Source organism: Fundulus heteroclitus, chromosome 19, assembly GCF_011125445.2.
Source record: "Fundulus heteroclitus isolate FHET01 chromosome 19, MU-UCD_Fhet_4.1, whole genome shotgun sequence".
Taxonomy (NCBI): Eukaryota; Metazoa; Chordata; class Actinopteri; order Cyprinodontiformes; family Fundulidae; genus Fundulus; species Fundulus heteroclitus.
In genome coordinates, this window is record NC_046379.1 from 29,244,023 (window position 1) to 29,263,378 (window position 19,356).

At 37.4% G+C, this 19,356-nt stretch overlaps 1 protein-coding gene across 2 annotated transcripts in view; it reads left to right on the forward strand.

Moving 5' to 3' along the window:
- exoc3l4 (exocyst complex component 3-like 4) overlaps positions 1-19,356 on the forward strand; it is a 52,332-nt gene that overhangs the window by 13,677 nt on the left and 19,299 nt on the right. The window contains exons 6-13 of one of the 2 annotated variants that reach the window (XM_012875977.3): positions 635-752; positions 2,154-2,279; positions 4,405-4,505; positions 6,052-6,150; positions 9,838-9,961; positions 11,738-11,860; positions 13,053-13,205; positions 14,462-14,583. In XM_012875977.3, coding sequence (XP_012731431.2) covers positions 635-752; positions 2,154-2,279; positions 4,405-4,505; positions 6,052-6,150; positions 9,838-9,961; positions 11,738-11,860; positions 13,053-13,205; positions 14,462-14,583 — 966 coding nt within the window. The remainder of the gene's footprint in view (positions 1-634; positions 753-2,153; positions 2,280-4,404; positions 4,506-6,051; positions 6,151-9,837; positions 9,962-11,737; positions 11,861-13,052; positions 13,206-14,461; positions 14,584-19,356) is intronic. The other variant, XM_036150521.1, reaches the window with a different exon arrangement.

Consider the following 19,356-nt stretch of genomic DNA (forward strand, 5'->3'; position numbering starts at 1 on the left):
TTGCAAGGTATTGAATGCAATAACATACCCATAGGTTGCATCAAAAATCAGCAGTGAACACAGGCATGCTTGGACAGTAAATAACACCAGTGGTGAACTGGAGTGCCACCATGAAGGAGGAGCGAGGAGGAAGTATTATTTTTTTTAAAACAGCACTAACAATTGTGCTGACATTTGGTTTTTTTATTGTTGAATCAGGCCACACCAGCCCAATATATTGTGCTTAAAACACAATTTTGGAGGCTAAAAGTAACAGCAAAAAAAGAGCTTCACCCACAGGGCAGAATGGAGACATTCATATCAGGTTACGTCAAGACCAGAGAAGCATTTTTTACTTACTTTGGGTTAAAATCTGTCAATATTATAAACTTGAAATGTGGACATGGATGTTAAAGTTTTATTGAACCTGATTACATGTGTTCATTTTCAGACATTTGTGGGCCGTAATTAATGTTAGATTGTATTGTTTTTAGGATTTTTCACCCCATGATAGAAAAGTATGATTAGATCTGACTCCGTGAAGGTTCACATGAGGTCTTCCCTCAGTGGGACACGATGTTTTTAGTATGCTCGAATGCCAGCAGGCCCCAATGACCTTGTGACATGTGACCAGTGTCCTGTTTCACTCCGACAGTGAGAAGATCATGGGAAGTTTCTCCTTGCAGCCAGACATGGCACAGGAAAGTGCTGATCTGCAGCTAGAGGAAGGTTTCCTTGAGCAGCTTTTTGAGAAGTACTGCTTCAGATCAAAGGTAAAGTTAAAAAAGTCCTGTTTTTCATACCACCTTTCAAGATAAAATAAATCCCACAGTGCTTTACTATAAAGCAGATTTGAAAAAAATCACACAGTGCTTTACTATAAAGTAGGCAGAAACATTTGTTTTTAAAAAAAAAGCATACTGAAAAAAACGAATAAGTAGTTAGAAATAATGAAAGTGGGGCCCCTGGACCCAACCACACCAGCCAGGATAAGCAGGAAAAATGCATCCTTTAACCTGTACGGTGAGCTATGTGGAAGATTTAGAGCTTGGTAAGATGACGGATGGTGTCTTGGAGTTGGGCTAAGTCGCTTACTTCAAATGAAACCAAGTCAGCTTACCAAGAAATTTTAGACAACTTCATGTTTCTAATTTAGCAGAAGAAGTTGTGGGATAGGCTCTTCCTTTTTCACCATGACTGTGCAGCAATAAAGGAAGGAATATGCACACAGACATGGATGAGGCAGCTCGGTATGAAAAAAGCTGACCAGAGCACAGGCTGACACAAATCTCATGAGAAATAAACATATTTATACATTTCTCCAGGTTTCTGTGGCATACAGAAAAGAACTGAAGCTAATTTATATGCCAAATGATTTAATTAGGACACACATTACATCTCTTTATTTAGAAATCTACATATAAGATTTTGACTACAACAAATTACTCTGAAATACTGCATGTTGTGGGTCTCATCTTGTCAGATGGTAATCCGTTCTCATCCTTCAATTGTTCCGAGGTTTTACTGTTTAGAAGCTGATCAAAACACTGCTGTATTTACCCACAACCTTGGCCGTGGATTGTAGCTGGAATTCAAAGTCCCACGGTCTGCAGGAAGAGTGGAGAGGCACATGATCCACAGCTCTTTTTTCCTGCACCCAGTCATTGAATGTTGCTTTTTGGTTGTAGTCTTGATTTGTGTGTTTAAGACCTTTACACTCTGTCCAGTTTCAAATTTTCATATATCAAAGTTTCATATATCAAATAAGGTAATTTTTGGCTCTGATTATTATACTTGTGTCCGTTAAGCTTCCCAGTGGCAGGATTACTATACTAAATGAGTTTCTCTGATCATATTTCTGTTATCGTAAAAGTCCATTGAATTTTGTGTCACTTGTTAGATTTGCCTTGTTGCCAGTATTAGCTTTGAAGCAAACTGTCATCCTTCTTCGTGTTGCTTAATTTTGGGATACCGAAGGTCCTAATGTTTTAAAACTGAAAAATATCGACATCCTAAGATTTCATTGTCACTTACAAACAGGAAATCGTGATTTCAGCTCAAAGCTAATTTCTGAGTAACTGTTTGAGCCTTAAATGCCGATCTCCTTCCTTCCTCCTGTGAGCAATGTTTTTACAGCGCTGTCCTGCTGCTTCTCTCTGTGTGCGCTGCTGCAGGAGGACATCAGTGCTGCACTGGACAGAGTGATCGAACTTGAATATGAGAGTGTTTGGAAAGACAGAGTGGAGCCCCAGCAGGAAGACAACTTTCTTCAATCTCCTTTTCCCATGGACATCTGGACCGTAAGACCAATATGCTGTCCCCCCATACTGATGAATTAAAGTGCTTGAAGTCAACTAATAAAAATAGATTAGTGTTTCAATGAATATTTCTGATTAGAAAGCTAAAAGAAATTTAAATGGGTTCAATTCCAACCAATCAGTAACAAAAATCAAGTCACCCATCAACACAAAAGTTTCCAGTCCTGTTGCTATTGACTTAAACTTTAAAGACATGTAATTTGTGAAATTGTCCTTTGTTGATCAAGTGGAAGTATAAAGCATCTGCTTATATCAACAGTGAAGTGAGCTCTGTTTCCAGTAATCAACAGGACAGGATCGTTCTTTATAGAGTAATATTGTAAAAATCAGATTACTTTACCAATAAAATTCTGTCAGAAACATTTGTGTCTACATATCTAAGCCTGCCAGACAACTGACAAGCTCAGTGGGCTAAACCCTCTCGATGCGTCTTGATATTGGGGCCGACAATATCAGATGTTTGTTTAAATAATGAAGATCTGAAATCACAGTGCGCAGCACAACATGCTGTCAGTAGACCACCGTAGGTAAAAAATCCTCTGGCCTCAAGCTCTGATCGTCCAATCAAAACACTGAAAATGAACAATTTACGTTTACGTTCTGCGGGATAGTGTGCGACCATCTCAACAAGGCAGATTTATTTGTTTAGCACATTTCAGTACAAGGACAATGCAAAGTGCTTTACATAATTAAAACATTGTAATATAAAAACAGAATTAAAGCAAGTAAAAAAAACAGTTGGAATATAATGTAGGAACATTTTTAACAAAATAAAGAAAGAAAATTCAAACTAAAAGCAAATATTAATCTAATGCTAGTTGTTTTTGCTAGCTAATGGAAGGATTGATGTGAATATTTTCTTTTCAATAAATGTGCATTATGAGCGAGCCTTTATTTATAATTGTATGTATAAAACTTAAATAACATTTACCGTATATAAATGTTTTTTCTAATGTGTTGGTTTATACCAATGTATCTGCTTCCTTTGCTGCTAATAGGTGTTGAGTTCTTTTGCCTAATTTAACTTATCATGCCTATATATATATATATATATATATATATATATATATATATATATATATATATATATATATATATATATATATATATATAAACATTTCCTCCATTATTAACTTAATCATAAACTCAATGCATCTAGACATGGTGAATATAACTTCTTCTGGTCTCAGCAGAAGTCTGCTGGTATGTTTCTGCTGGGAAATGGTGGAACAGGAGATTCCCATCAAGGATGTCCAGCTGACATTATAATATAGACTAAAATCTCTCAGGAATGTTTCAAACATATTGTTTAATCTATGCTACGAAGAATGAAGGCAAAACTGAAGGTGGCCCAACCCAGTACCAGAAAGTTTTACCTTATAAAATCACCTAGTGAGTGTATTCATTCATTAAAAACCTGCAGAAACATTTCGGCCATACTGTTATTCTGCCGAGTCTGCAGGATGGCACATGCATGAGAATATAAGCTGACCAAACATCTTCCGTGGTAATTCTAATCAAAATGTTTAGATGGGACATCTTACTAAAATAAAGTAGTTAATGTTGTTAGAGTACAAATGGCATACTTATAAACAAGGATTGCATTTTTTGAATGGCTAATGTTTAATACTCTCCAAAATGTAGTTTATGGTGTATTGTTTCAGTGCTCTGTCAGAAATGATCTCACATTATGGTTGAAAGAGATAAAAAAACAAAACAAAGAAAATACAGATTATTTTCCAGATCTGTTATGTGTTTTAGTTTAAGTGGTTTATAATCCCATTTATACACATACTCACAATTTACTAGCAACATTTGAACCAGTTCTACACTGGGCTTACTTAAATTCCCTTTGTGTAAAATTCAGTTAATTGTAACAGTGTCACAAACTGTGACGTAGACATTGTTATATTTATTTTCAATGACTTTATGTAAGTCTTGAAATTCTTCTGGGATAAGATACAAAGAAATGACAATGAGAAGATGACATAATTCAACGTGTAATTTATGATTGCATCCACTTGGTGGCAGCAGAGAACTTCCTGTTCCTCCTGCAGTGAGAAGCTTGCAGCCTGCCGTCCTGAACTGATTCTCTATGTGTCTTCAGAAAGTCCAGGCAAATGTGGTCCACTCCCGAAAACTGGACCCTGAACTGGTACAGAAAGTGATCGCTTCATGCCTTGAGGAGCTGAAAACCTTCCCTGAGAGGTAGGATGAAAAAAATAAAAGATTTACGAACATGCACTTATTTTAAGGTCATACAAGCACCAAAAGCTAGTCACCATTATAAGTCATGGCAAGGCCAGTCATCTGTGGCATTGTGATCAGGCAGGTTTGGTGTAATTTATCACTGAATGAGACAAAGAAAATATTACCACATATTTTTGTTTAGCTATTGAATTCATTGTTAACCAGACAAGGACACTTACATCTATTTTAAAAACTAAAGAAAAACCTTTAATGTTGTTGCAGAGATAAAACAAGCCTGCCAGATTACAACAAATCAAAAAAAAAAAAAAAAAAAATTAAATGTCTAGTTAGATGGATTAGAGGCACTGAGGTCAGTTCTCTGTACTTAGTAATACTCAGTTTCATTATCAAGGTCTCTGACAAAATTGCTAATTTCACCTAAACTTTTTCACATTGACCTTTTCACTTATTTATTTTTCCTATAGCTATGTCCCACATTATGCCGCATAAAGATTTTTATGGAATCTTGTATAAAAGACCAACTCATAGTCCAAAATTGGAGATGCAGAAGGAAAATGACACATGCTCTTAAAAAGTAATTAATGTTTTAAAAAAAAAACAAAAAAAAAACTAAAAAGTATGTTTTGCATCTGTTTTCAGTCTCCTTTACTCTGATGGCCCTGAATAAAATCCCGTGTAATCTTCAGATACAACTGGATTATTACACAGAGTCCACCTGTGTGTCATTTATTCTGAGGATTCCTGTCTGAGGTTTGTTAGAGAACATTAGTGATCAAACAGTGGCATGAAGACCAAGAAACCCAGCAGACAGGTCATGGAGAAAGTTGTGGAGAAGATTATCACAGCGTTAAAAAAAAAAAAACAATATCCTGAGCTTTAAACACCTCATTAATCTGTGGTAGTTACAAACTTACAGTTGTCTATCGAAACTTACCAGCCTGGTAAGGATGGCATCAAAGTGGCAAAGAAGCACTTAGTAACGTTGGAGGAAATGTCCAAGGCTTGGTGGAAGAATCTGTTGACAGCAAAAATATTATTAGTCATGCACTTCATAAATCTGGCCTTTATGAGATAATGCATAGAGGAGAGTTATTGTTAGAAAGTCCCACTTGAGGTGCACATGTTCAAACCGTTGGGAAGTAAGTGATCGGGTCAGTTGTGCCAAAAACTAAATCTGTTTGCCTACATGCAGAAAACAGGGTTGTTAATATAAATGCACATCCAAATTTCAAAATGTTTATTTGGAAGGAATTCTGTATAGTTTATTTCACTTGTCATCATCATGTATTACTTTTTGTTGATAAAAACATAAAATGTGAATGAGAAATATTAAATTAAATCATACTATATATATATATATATATATATATATATATATATATATATATATATATATATATATATATACAATTCTAATAAAAAAAAACATTGAAGTCTGTGGTTCTAACTAACCAAAATGTGAAAAAGTGAAAGGGATGAGAAATCTCCTGCTTCATCCATTTCGTTTCTCCTTTTAACTTATGGTTTCTTCTTTCCTCTTTAGGTTTGAAACCCTGTTCAGGCATCACTGCAGCGCCCTCCAGCCACAGCCTCTGTGGACAGAGTATCACATAACCTACATTAACAGCTTTGCTGCATTACAGTAAGTCACGTGATTTCACAGGAATACCCATAATGCAACGCAGAGGCCCTGGATGCCAAACCCACTAGCTGGCAGCCTGCTTTGTCTCCCCGGAAAAGAGAAAGGAAAAACTGAACTAGGCTTTGTGCAGGCTTAGCTGCGGGTGGCGAGCTTTAGAACAGGAAGGGTCTTTGCATAAAGCATGTTACTCCCTTTAAAACACGGTATTCTTTTTACACCAAAGGTGGCATGGAAGTAGTACTGCCTGCTTGCACCTCAATGACTCTGCAGTCAGATTAAATCGATGGGTCAATGAGTTTTTGTTTAAAAGTTAAAAACCGGATTCTGTTAAAAACGTCACTTTTTTGAAACTCTGAAAACGCAGGAACCACAAAGTGAGCACTCACTAGAAAGAGGGAGAGGAATGGAAGATCCAGAAGCCACGTTTAATGTGTTTTCACTCTGGTATTTGTTGCTGGCCTTCTTCCCCAGCCCCCTTTTCTGGTGGATATTTGAACATTAACTATTTAAACACCAAGACTTTTCTACTTCTGTTTTTGTATTAATTATGTTGATACTTATGGATCAATTTCAGTACAGAAAAAGTACAGTCAGGTAAATAAATCAGGACATCAATAGAAGATACAATAAAAAAATGTCTGGAACAGACAGTAGTTGAACCCAAACAATAAAAATGTTATTTGTTTTGCTCATTAAAATAAAAGATCAACAAAAAATATATTTTTGGCCATGGAAAAAGATAGGACACCCTCCCTCCAGTTGCTAGTTTGACTCCTTTGGCTGAGATAACTTCAGCGAGATGCTTCTTGCAGCTGTTTAAGAAGTTTCGGTCAGGTACAACCAAATATTAGACTTAAAGCTTTCTATGTAGTAATTAGTCTTTCAAAAGCTTCACAGCTGTGTGCTGACAAAGATTTAAACGGATAACTTTGGGTTATTTTTCTTAGGTTTAGATTCTCCTAACAGCTTATAAGCGAATGACATCTGCAGTACATAAAGGGTCTTGGCGTCTTCATTTGGTGACTAGCTGGTTTCAGCAGCTGAAGATTAAAGTGGCCTCCAAGATTAAAAGCTTCACGTGTTGGTTCAGATATTCATTTTTGAACTTTCACAACCATTGTCATGTTTGCATTTGCCAGATATTTACATAAGATAGATACCTGTGATTATGTAAAGCAATCGGACAGAGGGATGGCTCAGAGTAGGAGGTACTCTGAACTCTGCGTTGTCTTTTAGTTTAGGTGGGATCTAGTAGATAGGGAGTCAGAGGCATCACCTGGGTTCTGAACTGTGGCGAGAAGGTGGAGATTTCTTTTTGTCCGCATGCGTTTTTCTCACAACTGGCCGGCAGTAAAAGTAACTTGTGTTTGAAGCCGTCATTGGTTTATGAAATAGCCAAATAATAATTAAAAGAAATTAAAAAAACACATGTATGTATTCACCGCTTTAACACTTCAAGCAGTTGAGAATTACCTGGATGAACGGCTTTATCCTAAAAGCTTATCTTAAAACCAGTAGAAGGAATCAGTGAGGAACATGGCATCCTGCGGGCACCATCATACCATACATGTTACATGTGGAAATGTAAAGTAGCCCCAGTAGAGCTGTGCAGGTTTAGAACTATGTACTGATTACAATACTTCAACAGAACCTCGCTTCAAAAATCCTGGATTATCTGTTTAAGAGTAAGGTTGTTTTTTTTTTATGTTTTGTCTTTGATTTGGCGTTTATTTAGAAAGTACTCTGGTTTTCTAATTCGCATTTTTGCAAAAAAAAAAAAGAAAAAAAAGTATTATTATCTTCCATTGTGTCTGTGTGTTGAACTATAGTGATTCAGTTGTTGAAAGTTCAATGGGAAAAAAAGATTCGGGAGCTTTTGTTAGAATGAGTCATCCCTAAGACATCTCTCTGCTGGTAATTTCCCAGAAACAGTGTTTAAGTGAAGATCAAATGGGATTCCTACTTGGAGGGGCGGGGGAATAATTTTACAAGCTTGTCTGTTTAGGAAGTGGTTTTGTGAAAAGCTGAAGAGAATAATTAGGTACTACAGTTTGGTTTTGCCATTTAAACTGAAAGGTCTCTCATGTGAGCCTCGGATAGAGTGACAACACATGTGATTTCATGGAAACAGAGCAGTGTGTGTGAACCGGCTCTATAACACGTGGAGCAAAAGTGAAAGTACTCAGAGCATGCACGCTTTCTACTCAACCCCCAAAACCACGACAGCTGACCTTTTCAGCCTCAACTTCAAGGCTTCTGTGTATTCATGGTTTCATTCAACGACGCGTCTAAGATTTAGCAGTGAGTCTTTATGCTGCAAAGCTTACGTCTGCTTCTGTCTGCTCTGAGGTTTAAAGCAACATGTTCATCTAACCATTTCCCTCACTTGCACTGTTTAAAGTAGAGCTGGCAGGAGCCTTATAGGAGCCCTTTACCTTCCCTGCAGAAGAGAGCAGTGGACGACCCCAGTCTAGGCATTAGGTTGAGGAATACTTACTGACGAGTCAAGCTAACAAAGCCAAATCTATTTAGGAAATGGGGATCATGTTACATGCTTAGAGCCTGATTATACCACACACATAACTGGATAAACATGTTTCTCTCATCACAGAAAGGCCTCTGCCATAAATTTGAAAAGGTACTGCGAACAAGCAATACCACCAACGCCACCTCATCACCTCTTTAACACTTCTCATTGATTAAAGTAGGGGGCTACTTAAAGTGCCTTAGAAAAGTATTCAAACCCCTGGAACTTTGTCACATTTGGTACCTTTGACAGCAAAACACCAAAGGTTCCTCTGTTTATTTAGGATTTTATATTATAGACCAGGGGTCTTCAATTCCGGTCCTCGAGGAACTTTTAGATGTGTCCCTGATCCGATAGACCTGGATCAAATGGCTGAATGACTTCCTCAGCATGCAGTCAGGTTCTCCAGAGTCCTACCAATGACCTGATTATTTGACTCAGCTGTGCTGAAGAAGAGTCACCTAAGGTGCTGGACCTTAAGTACCTGAGAACAGGAGTTGAAGATCCCTGTTATAGACCAACACTAAGTAGTGCATTAATGTGTAGTTAGAGGAAGTTTAGGCATTCATCCATTGTCTATACTCGCTTATCCGTGCAAGGTCACGCTTAGACACAATAATCAAAATATTTTTCAAATGAAATTAGGAAGAGTGTGGATTACATTATTCAGTTTCATATTTTTTTATGTATTGATGTTTATTGATGATTTCATTAAACCAAAAGTTGAGAACATAGCAAAAATAACAATCCTGACAATATTGGCAGTTTTGTTTTCAAAAACCTATAGTAGGAATCTATCGTTGTCAAGATAAATCCAAATTCTTATCATGATAACAATCAAACGATACAATAAAGGCCCAGCCCTAGACATATCCTTAAAAACTTGCCGCTGTATTTGCAATGAATGGTGCTTCTACAAAGTATTAAATCAGGGGGGCTGAATGCAAATGCCTTAGAAAACCTTGCGCTAGTCAGTTTATCTCTACTTTGTGTTGGTTTATTAAATAGAATGAAATAAAAATCAAAAGTTGTGACTGTAAAGTGACAAAACATGAAAACACCTAAGGGGCAGAGCCACGCTTGCAAAAGGCTGTGGTAAAAGTCACGCGTTGGTTTATGTTTTCTAAACTTTAAATTTCTTGTCCTCTTCTGGTCTACAGGCAATACATGGAAGGATACCAGGACAGGTGTCCAAAGGAGGTGGAAGGGTTCAAACGAGAAGTGAAAGATCTGATTCTCAGGCTAATGCAGAGTCTGGAGGAACAGTATAAAGAGGATGTCAAGGTAATGGCAAACCAGTGTTGCAAATACTAAACAAGCTTTATTAGGTAAACTCTCTGTTCCTGATTTCATCCATTCATTTCCTCTTAAAGCACAGCTGTTTCTTTTGTGGTTTTTCAGACGAGGAACTGAAAAGCAGATCACTGCGTCTTAAAGATGTTGTCAGAAATACTATTTAGATTTCTAGAAATGAGGGAATTAACAGAAGTGCACAGCTTCAGACATTAGAGAAGATGGAAAGTAAGGAACAATGAAAATTACTAAATTAAAATGTTTAATTTTTTTTAACCTTTACATTGTTTCAAGGATTGCAGCCAGACAAGCGCAAATAGGGTGAGCCAGTCCAGTATAGCCACATCCTAATTATGATTATTGTGAAGAAATGCATTTTGAATGTTAATTAAATATTTCCTTGGTACTCTTCCAGTGCTAACAAATCTTATAAAATAAAATAAAAATTCAGTTTTCGCATTTTTTTATTTATATATATATATATATATATATATATATATATATATATATATATATATATATATATATATATGTGTGTGTATATATGTATATATGTATATATATATATATATCAAGAAGACTCAGATTCCCATAAGAATAAAAATAGGAGTTTGGCAGGGAGTACCTTATCTGATCCTCCTGTATCATCCACAATGTGAAATTGATAAGTTTTCATTATATTAATAGTAGGGCTGGGCAACGATTAAAATATTTAATCGCGATTAATCGCACTGATTAATCGCGATTAATCGCGATTAATCGCATTGTATTTACAAACTCCAAGAATGAATTCAAAAGTAGTGTAAAGAGCACTTTTATTTTAATGTTCTGCTGCCATATGAACAAAAGTGTTGTAACATTTGTAGCACTTATCAGTAACACATATTTAGTGTAAAGCTCAACTTAAACATGTAAAACAAAAAATAGCAATAATAATAAATTAAAGCTTATTGCCACTGACAGGGAATTCTCTTTATGGGGAAAAAATCTACCAAAAACAGGCAATTTCTGAGGTAACAGCAGGGAGCAGCATTACCATTTTATGTTCAATACCAAAGTTTAACTTGGCAGTGGTTCCAACTAACTTGTTTCTGTCATATTCCATGCTGGAAGAACTTTAAACTGAAATGCTTGCTAACTCGATATGCTTGCGTTTATTTGACGTTGACACGCGGTTTTTTGTTGTAGCTTTCTCGCGCGCATATAGTGAATGGCAGGGGGAAAACAGGCAAAAACACATGGATACTTTGAAACGAGAAGCGACTTCACCGACGGCGTAGATGCAGACCCCCCCCCCCCCCCCCCCCGCTCCGCTCCGCACCGCACAAAACTTGTTCCGGCCGCCAACTCACCGCCTCGCCTCGCCTCGCCTCGCCTAAGCTCGCTCGCGGTATCTGCGGGAAACACCGCCTTCCGCATGTCGGCTTTGTTTTTTTCCGGCCAGTATCTTTCTTCCTCTGAATCCGAGGCTTGGCTGACAGCGAGGTTATTGGCGCATTATCGCCACCTACTGTTCTGATTCAAACCCCTACACCGCAGCAACAGACCTTCACAAAATAAAAGCATGTGACCAACATGCGTTAACGCGCGTTAAAGAAAATATCGCCGTTAATAGTCTAATGAGTTAACGCGAAATTAACGCGTTAACTTGCCCAGCCCTAATTAATAGTAATAATCATTTTCAACGCTGTTTTGGAAAAGTGTAAAAATTGTTTGACGCAAAAGTGAACTTTTCTTCTTTTTTTAAATTTCTTCTCTTATTTCCAGCCTTTCCTCAGGAGGATGATGACAAGGAAGTGGCTCACCAATGATGATGACTTCAATAGCCTCTACAAGCGGACGGAGCTGCTTTCCCAGCACTGTGACCTCATGAGGCCTCCATATGTCCAGGTACGGAGGCAGGAAAGAGCTACAAGCCCTGGTTATGATTTTTACTGACTGCTAAAGTCTGACCTTTTTATGGATCTGGTCCCATTGTGAGAACAGAAACCTATTCCACACATTTTAGGTTATAACTATAAGGTATTGGACTGATACCACTGGACAGGATGACAAACGTAATAATGAAGTAAACATTGCTCTGTATTCTATTTCCAATTGCTTGGTTGTTGGCTTTATGTGGTAAAAATACAGCAGGAACAAGTCTTTTACATGCTCTTTATAAAAAGGCACATTACCTTCTCTCTCACTGTCTGACATTAAATTTCATAGAGCCAGAATAATGACACCGAGACTATTTTCCTTTTTTTTTTTAGATTTAGGTTAAAATACTAATGAACCTAAACTTCTTTAGTATTTGGTCAAAATGCCTTTCAAGCTTCTCTCAGTGCTGTACTTTTCTGGAATTGTGAAATTGTTCTCTGTTTTCCTTAATTCTTAAGGGTAATTGTTCCTTTGGAAAAACTCATTGTTGCGCAACCTTTATGTTCCTTGTGGATGTGCTGAAATGCACTATAGAATAGCAGTCCTTTCCATTTAATTTGTGAAGTGCACCAGTCCTTGTTGCAGTAAAACATCCACACAACAAACTCACATCTTGCTCTCTACTCTTAAATTTAATGACAGACATTATAATGAGATCACCATGAGACTGCAGAACATGTCCCAAACTGATCAGGTCCCTGAGTGCTTTTGCAAACAGTAATCTTGATTTCTATTTTGCTTTTGAAATAACTGCGTCTTCCTCCTTTCAGCCAAAATATCTGTATCAGACATCGGACCCTATTTGCACTTGTCCGGCTTAGCAAGATTGTATTGTCTATGTTATCTTAAGTCTCCAGGGGTCTTATGTGGTGGTTAGTAAGATAAAGTTACATGTATTTCCCCTGACATTCTCATTAAACCTGTTCATTGGCCAGTTGGGAAATTCCAGGGAATTCCTCTATTGTTCTTTGGTCTGATGTAGCGGCAGCATAAAACACTAATAGCAGAGCAGCAGGAGGGACAAATGAATTGGTGGAAGTCTAGGCGTAAGGTTGCCCATCCTAATGGCTACGGGTCATGTAATACAAACACATTCTTACACCTTCCCTTCTTTTGTTTCATCCTGTTATGGTAATCCATTACCTACTCTGCTGTACAGGAGTTTGCCAGCCACTTGCATCACCATGTGGTGAAGGAATACATTGGCCAGCTAATGAAGAATAACTACACATGCAAGAACCGGAAGCACGAAAAGGCCGCTAACAAGATGCATCAACAGTGGAACCGGCTCAGTGATCTGTTTGATGACATGGTAAAAATAAATCTGAAAAGTAAAAACTCACACCATTTGGTAAACCAGTTGAACTAAACAGCGCAGGCTAATTTGGAATATGTACTGATGTACAATTCTAAGAATACTTTAATGTTTCTCTTTTAAAAAGAAATACTTGATAAGCTATTTCATGTCTTGTACCCAAAAGTCTAACAAAATATGAGATGAGATTTTTTTTCTAGCATTTGGGATTACAGAACTTATTAACGTGTGAAATCCATCAAAACAAGCAAAAAAATAAATATTTGCCTCTATCGGCCATTGTTAAAAAGATCTAGTTCTCACATTTTCAATTAATTCATTGTAAAGTGGTCTGAAGCTCTAATGTCCATGTAGAACCTAAAGTTAGTTTAGGAGAGATATCTAGACAAGTGAGACTTCCCCTTAATGGGATCGATACAAACCAGCGACACACCTGATAATAACTTTTCTGTAAAATGTAAACCACTTCTAGTATCGTTTTTCTCTGCTTATTTTAAGTCCATTCCATACCATTTATACAGGAATGTATTTTTATCTACTGAATTATTGCCAGTGTATTTTGAAAGGAATTGCGATGCGCCAAATACACCCTGCTCATTCAATGAAACTAGCATTATTCGGAGAAAAATAAGAATCAGTATTTTTTTTTACTTTGTATTATCATAGATACAGTGAAGGTTTCGCAACATTGTTTTAAAGACACTTTAAACGTTTTAACTATTGCAGCTTCTGTGCTTGTCTAACTCTTAACTTGTCCTATTGCAAAAACAAAAAATACAAGAATTATAGGATAAATTTGTTAGAAATCTCAACCTGTGTTTTAGAGAACCTATGTTAAGCATTTAATGGTACAATTTAGCTTTCAGTCTTGAGACTTTTGATTTTGACTAGATAGAAAAGGCAGTCCTGACTCATTAAGCTACAAACAGCTTCAACAAGAATATTAAAGTAGATACCAATAGAGCTTTGTTAACAGTGGTTAACTCCATGGGGTCATTAACCAATCCTGAGTTATCTGTCTGGCTGCCAGCTTGTTGTTGGTCTACCAATTGTCCAAACAGTTGCAACACAAATGATTTAAAGGTGCTTTTGTACCCAAGTGTTGTCGGCCCGCCTTACTAGAAATCTTTATTTGTTGTTTTCATCAACAGAGCAGGGCAACCCAACTGTTTCTTTTCTGACTTCAAAATATGGTGGCATATATGCCGCATAACGCAAGCATTACCTGTACGTTGTTTTTTTTTCTCCTGTAGAAATCATCTCATGAGTGGCTCCACCATGTAGGGGAGGATCTGAGCAACATTATCAAAGAAACTAATAAGACAGATATCAAGAAACATCTGCAGCCTCTAGTGGAACATTACCCAGATTTCAGGTAAGCATGTGTTTACTGCTTTCATCATATTGTCATCATTAGCGACAATATGATGATATGACAGTAGGAATATGGAGTGAAATGCTGGGTTTGCCTTTTTAGTACATTTACTTTAGATATTCAGATGTAAATAATGAAAAAAGTACAGCATGATAATGATTTTTTTTTTCCAGACAATAAATATAACATTAAGCTTCCTCAAAAATGTGGGCGTAGATGTTTGCATGCAGACATTTTGAGTCAGTTAAAGGGACAGTGTGTAACTAATTTGACTTTTAATTAGCGAAAATCAAGTGTTGCTTCTATGAATACATATTCTGGCAAAGTCTAATAACATCACATCAAAAATGGAAGCGTTCTCATAGCTTAGAATTAGTAGTTTATAAATACATGGGTGCCGTTGCACCTACTGGGAGGCACAGGGTTGGGCTGTTATTTCTGATTTCAGAAACTGAAAGGAGACAAACTTGTCAGCCATACGCATTTTTACTATCTGTCTTTTAAATGAAGATGTGCTGTCTGTGGAGGAGTATAAAACAAGCAAAGACGACCGTAGATCATTCTATTTGCCGTTTTCTGTTAAAATGGAGGTCCATCGATACTCTTTTCCCAGCTACAGGCAGAAGAAAGTAACCAAGAAAGGAAAAAGTAGTAATAACCAAGAGGAAATGAGATTCTATATTAGTGCAGCTATTATTACCAAGTGGAAATAATTCCTGAGGGAACAGGGATTGAAAACGGATGCGGAGGGTGCAGGCTTTTTGCTGAACAACAGAGAAGTTAATTCAATATAACAGTGATGTTTATTTTTGACGTTATGTTAGAAACAGGCCAGTGTAGTCCAGCAACCACTCTGTCCTTCCGTTAGAGACGGCTCCCTCCCAGGGTGTGTTTGCACAGAGGGGCGGAGGGATATTAGCCCTGTTCACTGTCTGTAGTGCAGCAGCAAAACCACTTAGTTTAAACTCCATTGACAGGATTTTAAACTCCCTCAAAACTATCTCCACCTATATAATGATAAAACTAAATGGATTTTGTTCAATGCCTCCTGTAAGCCATGTAATATTATATCAATCCATCAACCAATCAAGCAATCAGCTTTATTTCTATGGCACATTTTTAAAACTGCAGGAATGGCCAAAGTGCTGTACATTAAGACAAGAATAGGTTAAGAAAACAAGTTAAAAGCATACAAAACATACATGCATAACATCACAAGCCAAAAAACAGGTTCACAGCAGGAGTATTTTAGAGAGTCATAAACAAAAAGATCACAGTCTATTAAAAGCCAAGAAATAAGTTTGTTTTTAAAAGAGATTTAAAAACAGGAAAAGAGAAGGCCTGTCTGATAATTGGGGGTAAATTATTCCATAACTTGGGAGCAGCAACAGCAAATCCTCTGAGCTTCAGCCTAGTTTCAAAGACTCTCAGCAGCAGCCGATCAGCTGATCTAAGGGAACAGTAAGGCTGAAGCAGCTCAGATAAATATGGTGGAACAAGGTTGATCAAACATTTAATAAGAAATAACAAGTAGGAAGAAAAAGCACTAAAATAACAAATATCTAAAAGCACTAAAATGACAAACTTTCCAGAGTCTGTTGACAAGACTATATAATTTGAAACCCTCAGAAGAGTGCACTCTGTATTGTCCAAAATGGTAACAACTGGTTGTAGACAATCTTCTCTAATGTTTTAGAAATAAATGGAAGATTAGAGACAGGCCTGAAATTAGAGCAGAGAGAAGGGGCAAGGCCTATTTTTTTCAAAGAAGGGACGTGCAATTGCATGCTCAAAAAACCCCGCTACTGTACCAAAGGAAAGACTACTATATATAATCCTGTACACTTGTACACTTGGTCCAATACTAGCAAGTACCTCTTTAAACAAGGAGTGGGATGGAGTCTGTAGGGGAGCCAGAAGGTCTCATATCAGGCCTTCTGGTTCCTTTAGAAAAGATACCCTGTCTAGGCTGGTCCAACATCCTTGATTACTGACCTGCTTCTTTTCAAAGCCAAACTCAAGACCCATGCACTTAAAAAGGCCTTAAACTTTTAGTACTTTGATACTTTCTTTTAACGTGTTTGTACTTCGAGCTTTTACTTGACACTGTCTTGGTTGTACTGTGCTGTGTGTTTATTTGTTTTATTTTGTAAAGCACTTTGGTCAATGCAAGCATTGTTGGAAGGTGCTATCGAGATAACGTTTGTTTGATTGGTTGTACAAAGGGAGGGGTTTCCCATCCATCAGTTTCTAGTAAACAGGACAGCTTTATCAAAGTGAAACATTCACATGTGACCAATGTGCAATAACCTGGGCCTGCAATCTGTGGTTTTGCTGTCAAAAGAAGCAAAAGCACTGAGAAAATAAATGTCAAGACATAGCAGAAGTGTTGGAGTTTCCCCTTTATGGTTGTGGAACAACAAATTAATGATATTTTGTGAAGATATATGAGATGTATATGAAAGAGAAGGAGGAGAGTGGGTTACTTGTAGCTTCGCATTTGATTCTTCTCAAATCGTTCTTTCTTTTTTATCTTTTTCAATATTTATAACAAAACGCTTGGTAGTTCTACAAAATGGTTTTCAATATCTGACTTTTCAAAGGCAGTTAAATCTGTTTTGGGCCATCCTACCTGATGAATAGAGTGTAATAATAATTATGTACAAATTGATATGGGATCAAAGGTGTGTTAGGTAATCAAAAATTATACTCAAGTAAGAGTAGCACTGCTTCAACATATGTTTTACTCATGTAGAAGTAAAAAAGTATTTGGAATGAAGGCTACTCAAGTACAGAGTAACTTATCATAACATGATCTCAGTTAATATTTAAAAATGAGGTAATCAGACAGACAAAAATATAAAGTTATAAACTAATTCTGGTATTTTAAAGAAAATAAATAAAACATAAAAACATGACATATTCATGCAAAATAAACACTTCTCTAAACTTTAGCTGTTCTGTAAACATCTTCCTCAGCACTGACTGGACTCTTATTAGATGTGAAAACCAGAATTTCCGCCTCTGCTGCAGTTCATCCCAAATGTTTTCAGTACGTTTTAAGGTCAGGACTCTGTGCAGGCCAGCAAATTTCTCTACTCCAAACTTTATATGTCTGCAGCCATGGAAGTGACCGGAACATCTTGACTTCCAGATGGTTTAATGAGGCAGACACCCTGTCTCCTTTTAAGACTAGGCTTAAAACTTTCTTTTTTCATAAAGCTTATAGTTAGAGCTAACCTGACTCGCCAGATGGATGCAGTTCCGCTGAGCTCCACACGGCTCCACACATCCACCTGGAATCATTGCCAGTGGGAGGGATTTTAATGCCACATAAAATGGATGAGCCAATCAGGACTGCTGGGTCAGATTTTAAAGGTATACTATGCAACCAGGGTTGATTTTCCAGCGAGGCTCCCCCAAGAGGGCGAAAGTAAAAGTGCACTGTCGTAAAGATGCTCAGCTGTTCTGGTTCTCCGTCAAGCCAGGCACGGTTGTTTTGAGCTTAGCAGACAGGCGAACGCAACGAAAAGTGGAAAAAACGGCAGTACAAACAATGACTAACACAGTGAAGGTATGAACATCAAGCTTCCCGCAGTGCTATCCTGGCGAGGCGGCCGGCCGGCCGGCCGCCTCCGCCGCCGCCGCCGCCGCCGCCGCCGCCTCGCCAAGCCGCGGCCATGGCCGCCGCCGCCGCCTCGCCAGTTTTATTATTATTATTTATTTATTTATTTATTTATTTATTTATTTATGTTGGCGAGACGCCACCGCCTCGCCAAGCCGCCGCCGCCGCCGCCGCCTCGCCGCGGTAGCGTCTCGCCAACATAAAAAAAAAAAAAAAAACATAATAATAATAATAATAATAATAATAATAATAATAAAACTCGATATGCTTGCATGTTTATTTGACGTTAACACGCGGTTCTTTGTTTTTGTTTTCGCCCGTGCATATAGTGAATGGCAGGGCAAAAACACGGAGTTCTCGTAAAGGGAGACTTCTGTGTGTGCGGGCCGTGAGCTCCTGCAATTGCAAGTGCGGTATTTCCCCCACAGACCACCAGGGCGGCCGAGAAAACCTTTGTTCGACCTGAAATGACTCATTTAATCATCCAAAACGGTATGGAACACATTAATTAACTGAAAAATGTTGCATAGTATGCCTTTAATAGATGTGACCTATGCTATGCCATAAGCTGGTTGAATATGCTTATTATTATTATTAATTATAATTTGGTATTATAATTTAAATAATAAATCATTCAACTCAAAATTTCGCTATAACAAATATAGTTCAAATGGTGGTGATGTTAGCTATAAGCTTATAAGTATTTATACCACTAATGCATTAGTTAACTTTCTGTTATGAACTCATTTATGCTGGAATAAATGATCAGGTCGGACTGTTAACCGACCAGGTTTATCCAGCAGGCTGTGAGAACCCCAATGTAACTGCAATTAGAGTTTAAATCCTTATTCCTTATCACCATCCAATGATATTGTCTCTGTATTAATGTCAGATGTTAACTCCAAAGGAGGTTAGCTCTGATTTCTGAATACCCAGGCAACTGTGAATTGGACTGAACACAAAACAATGTCTATTCCGCAGTGGTTGGTTTTATTGAACCAAAAGCAATTCCCTGTTACAGTAATTCTCTGATTCAAACAACTTTGGAATTCTTACTCATTACTAAACTAAAACATGCAAAATATATATGTGGAAATAAAGAACAAAACAAAAATAAACAATGGATTAAAATGAGCGGTTAGCAGATC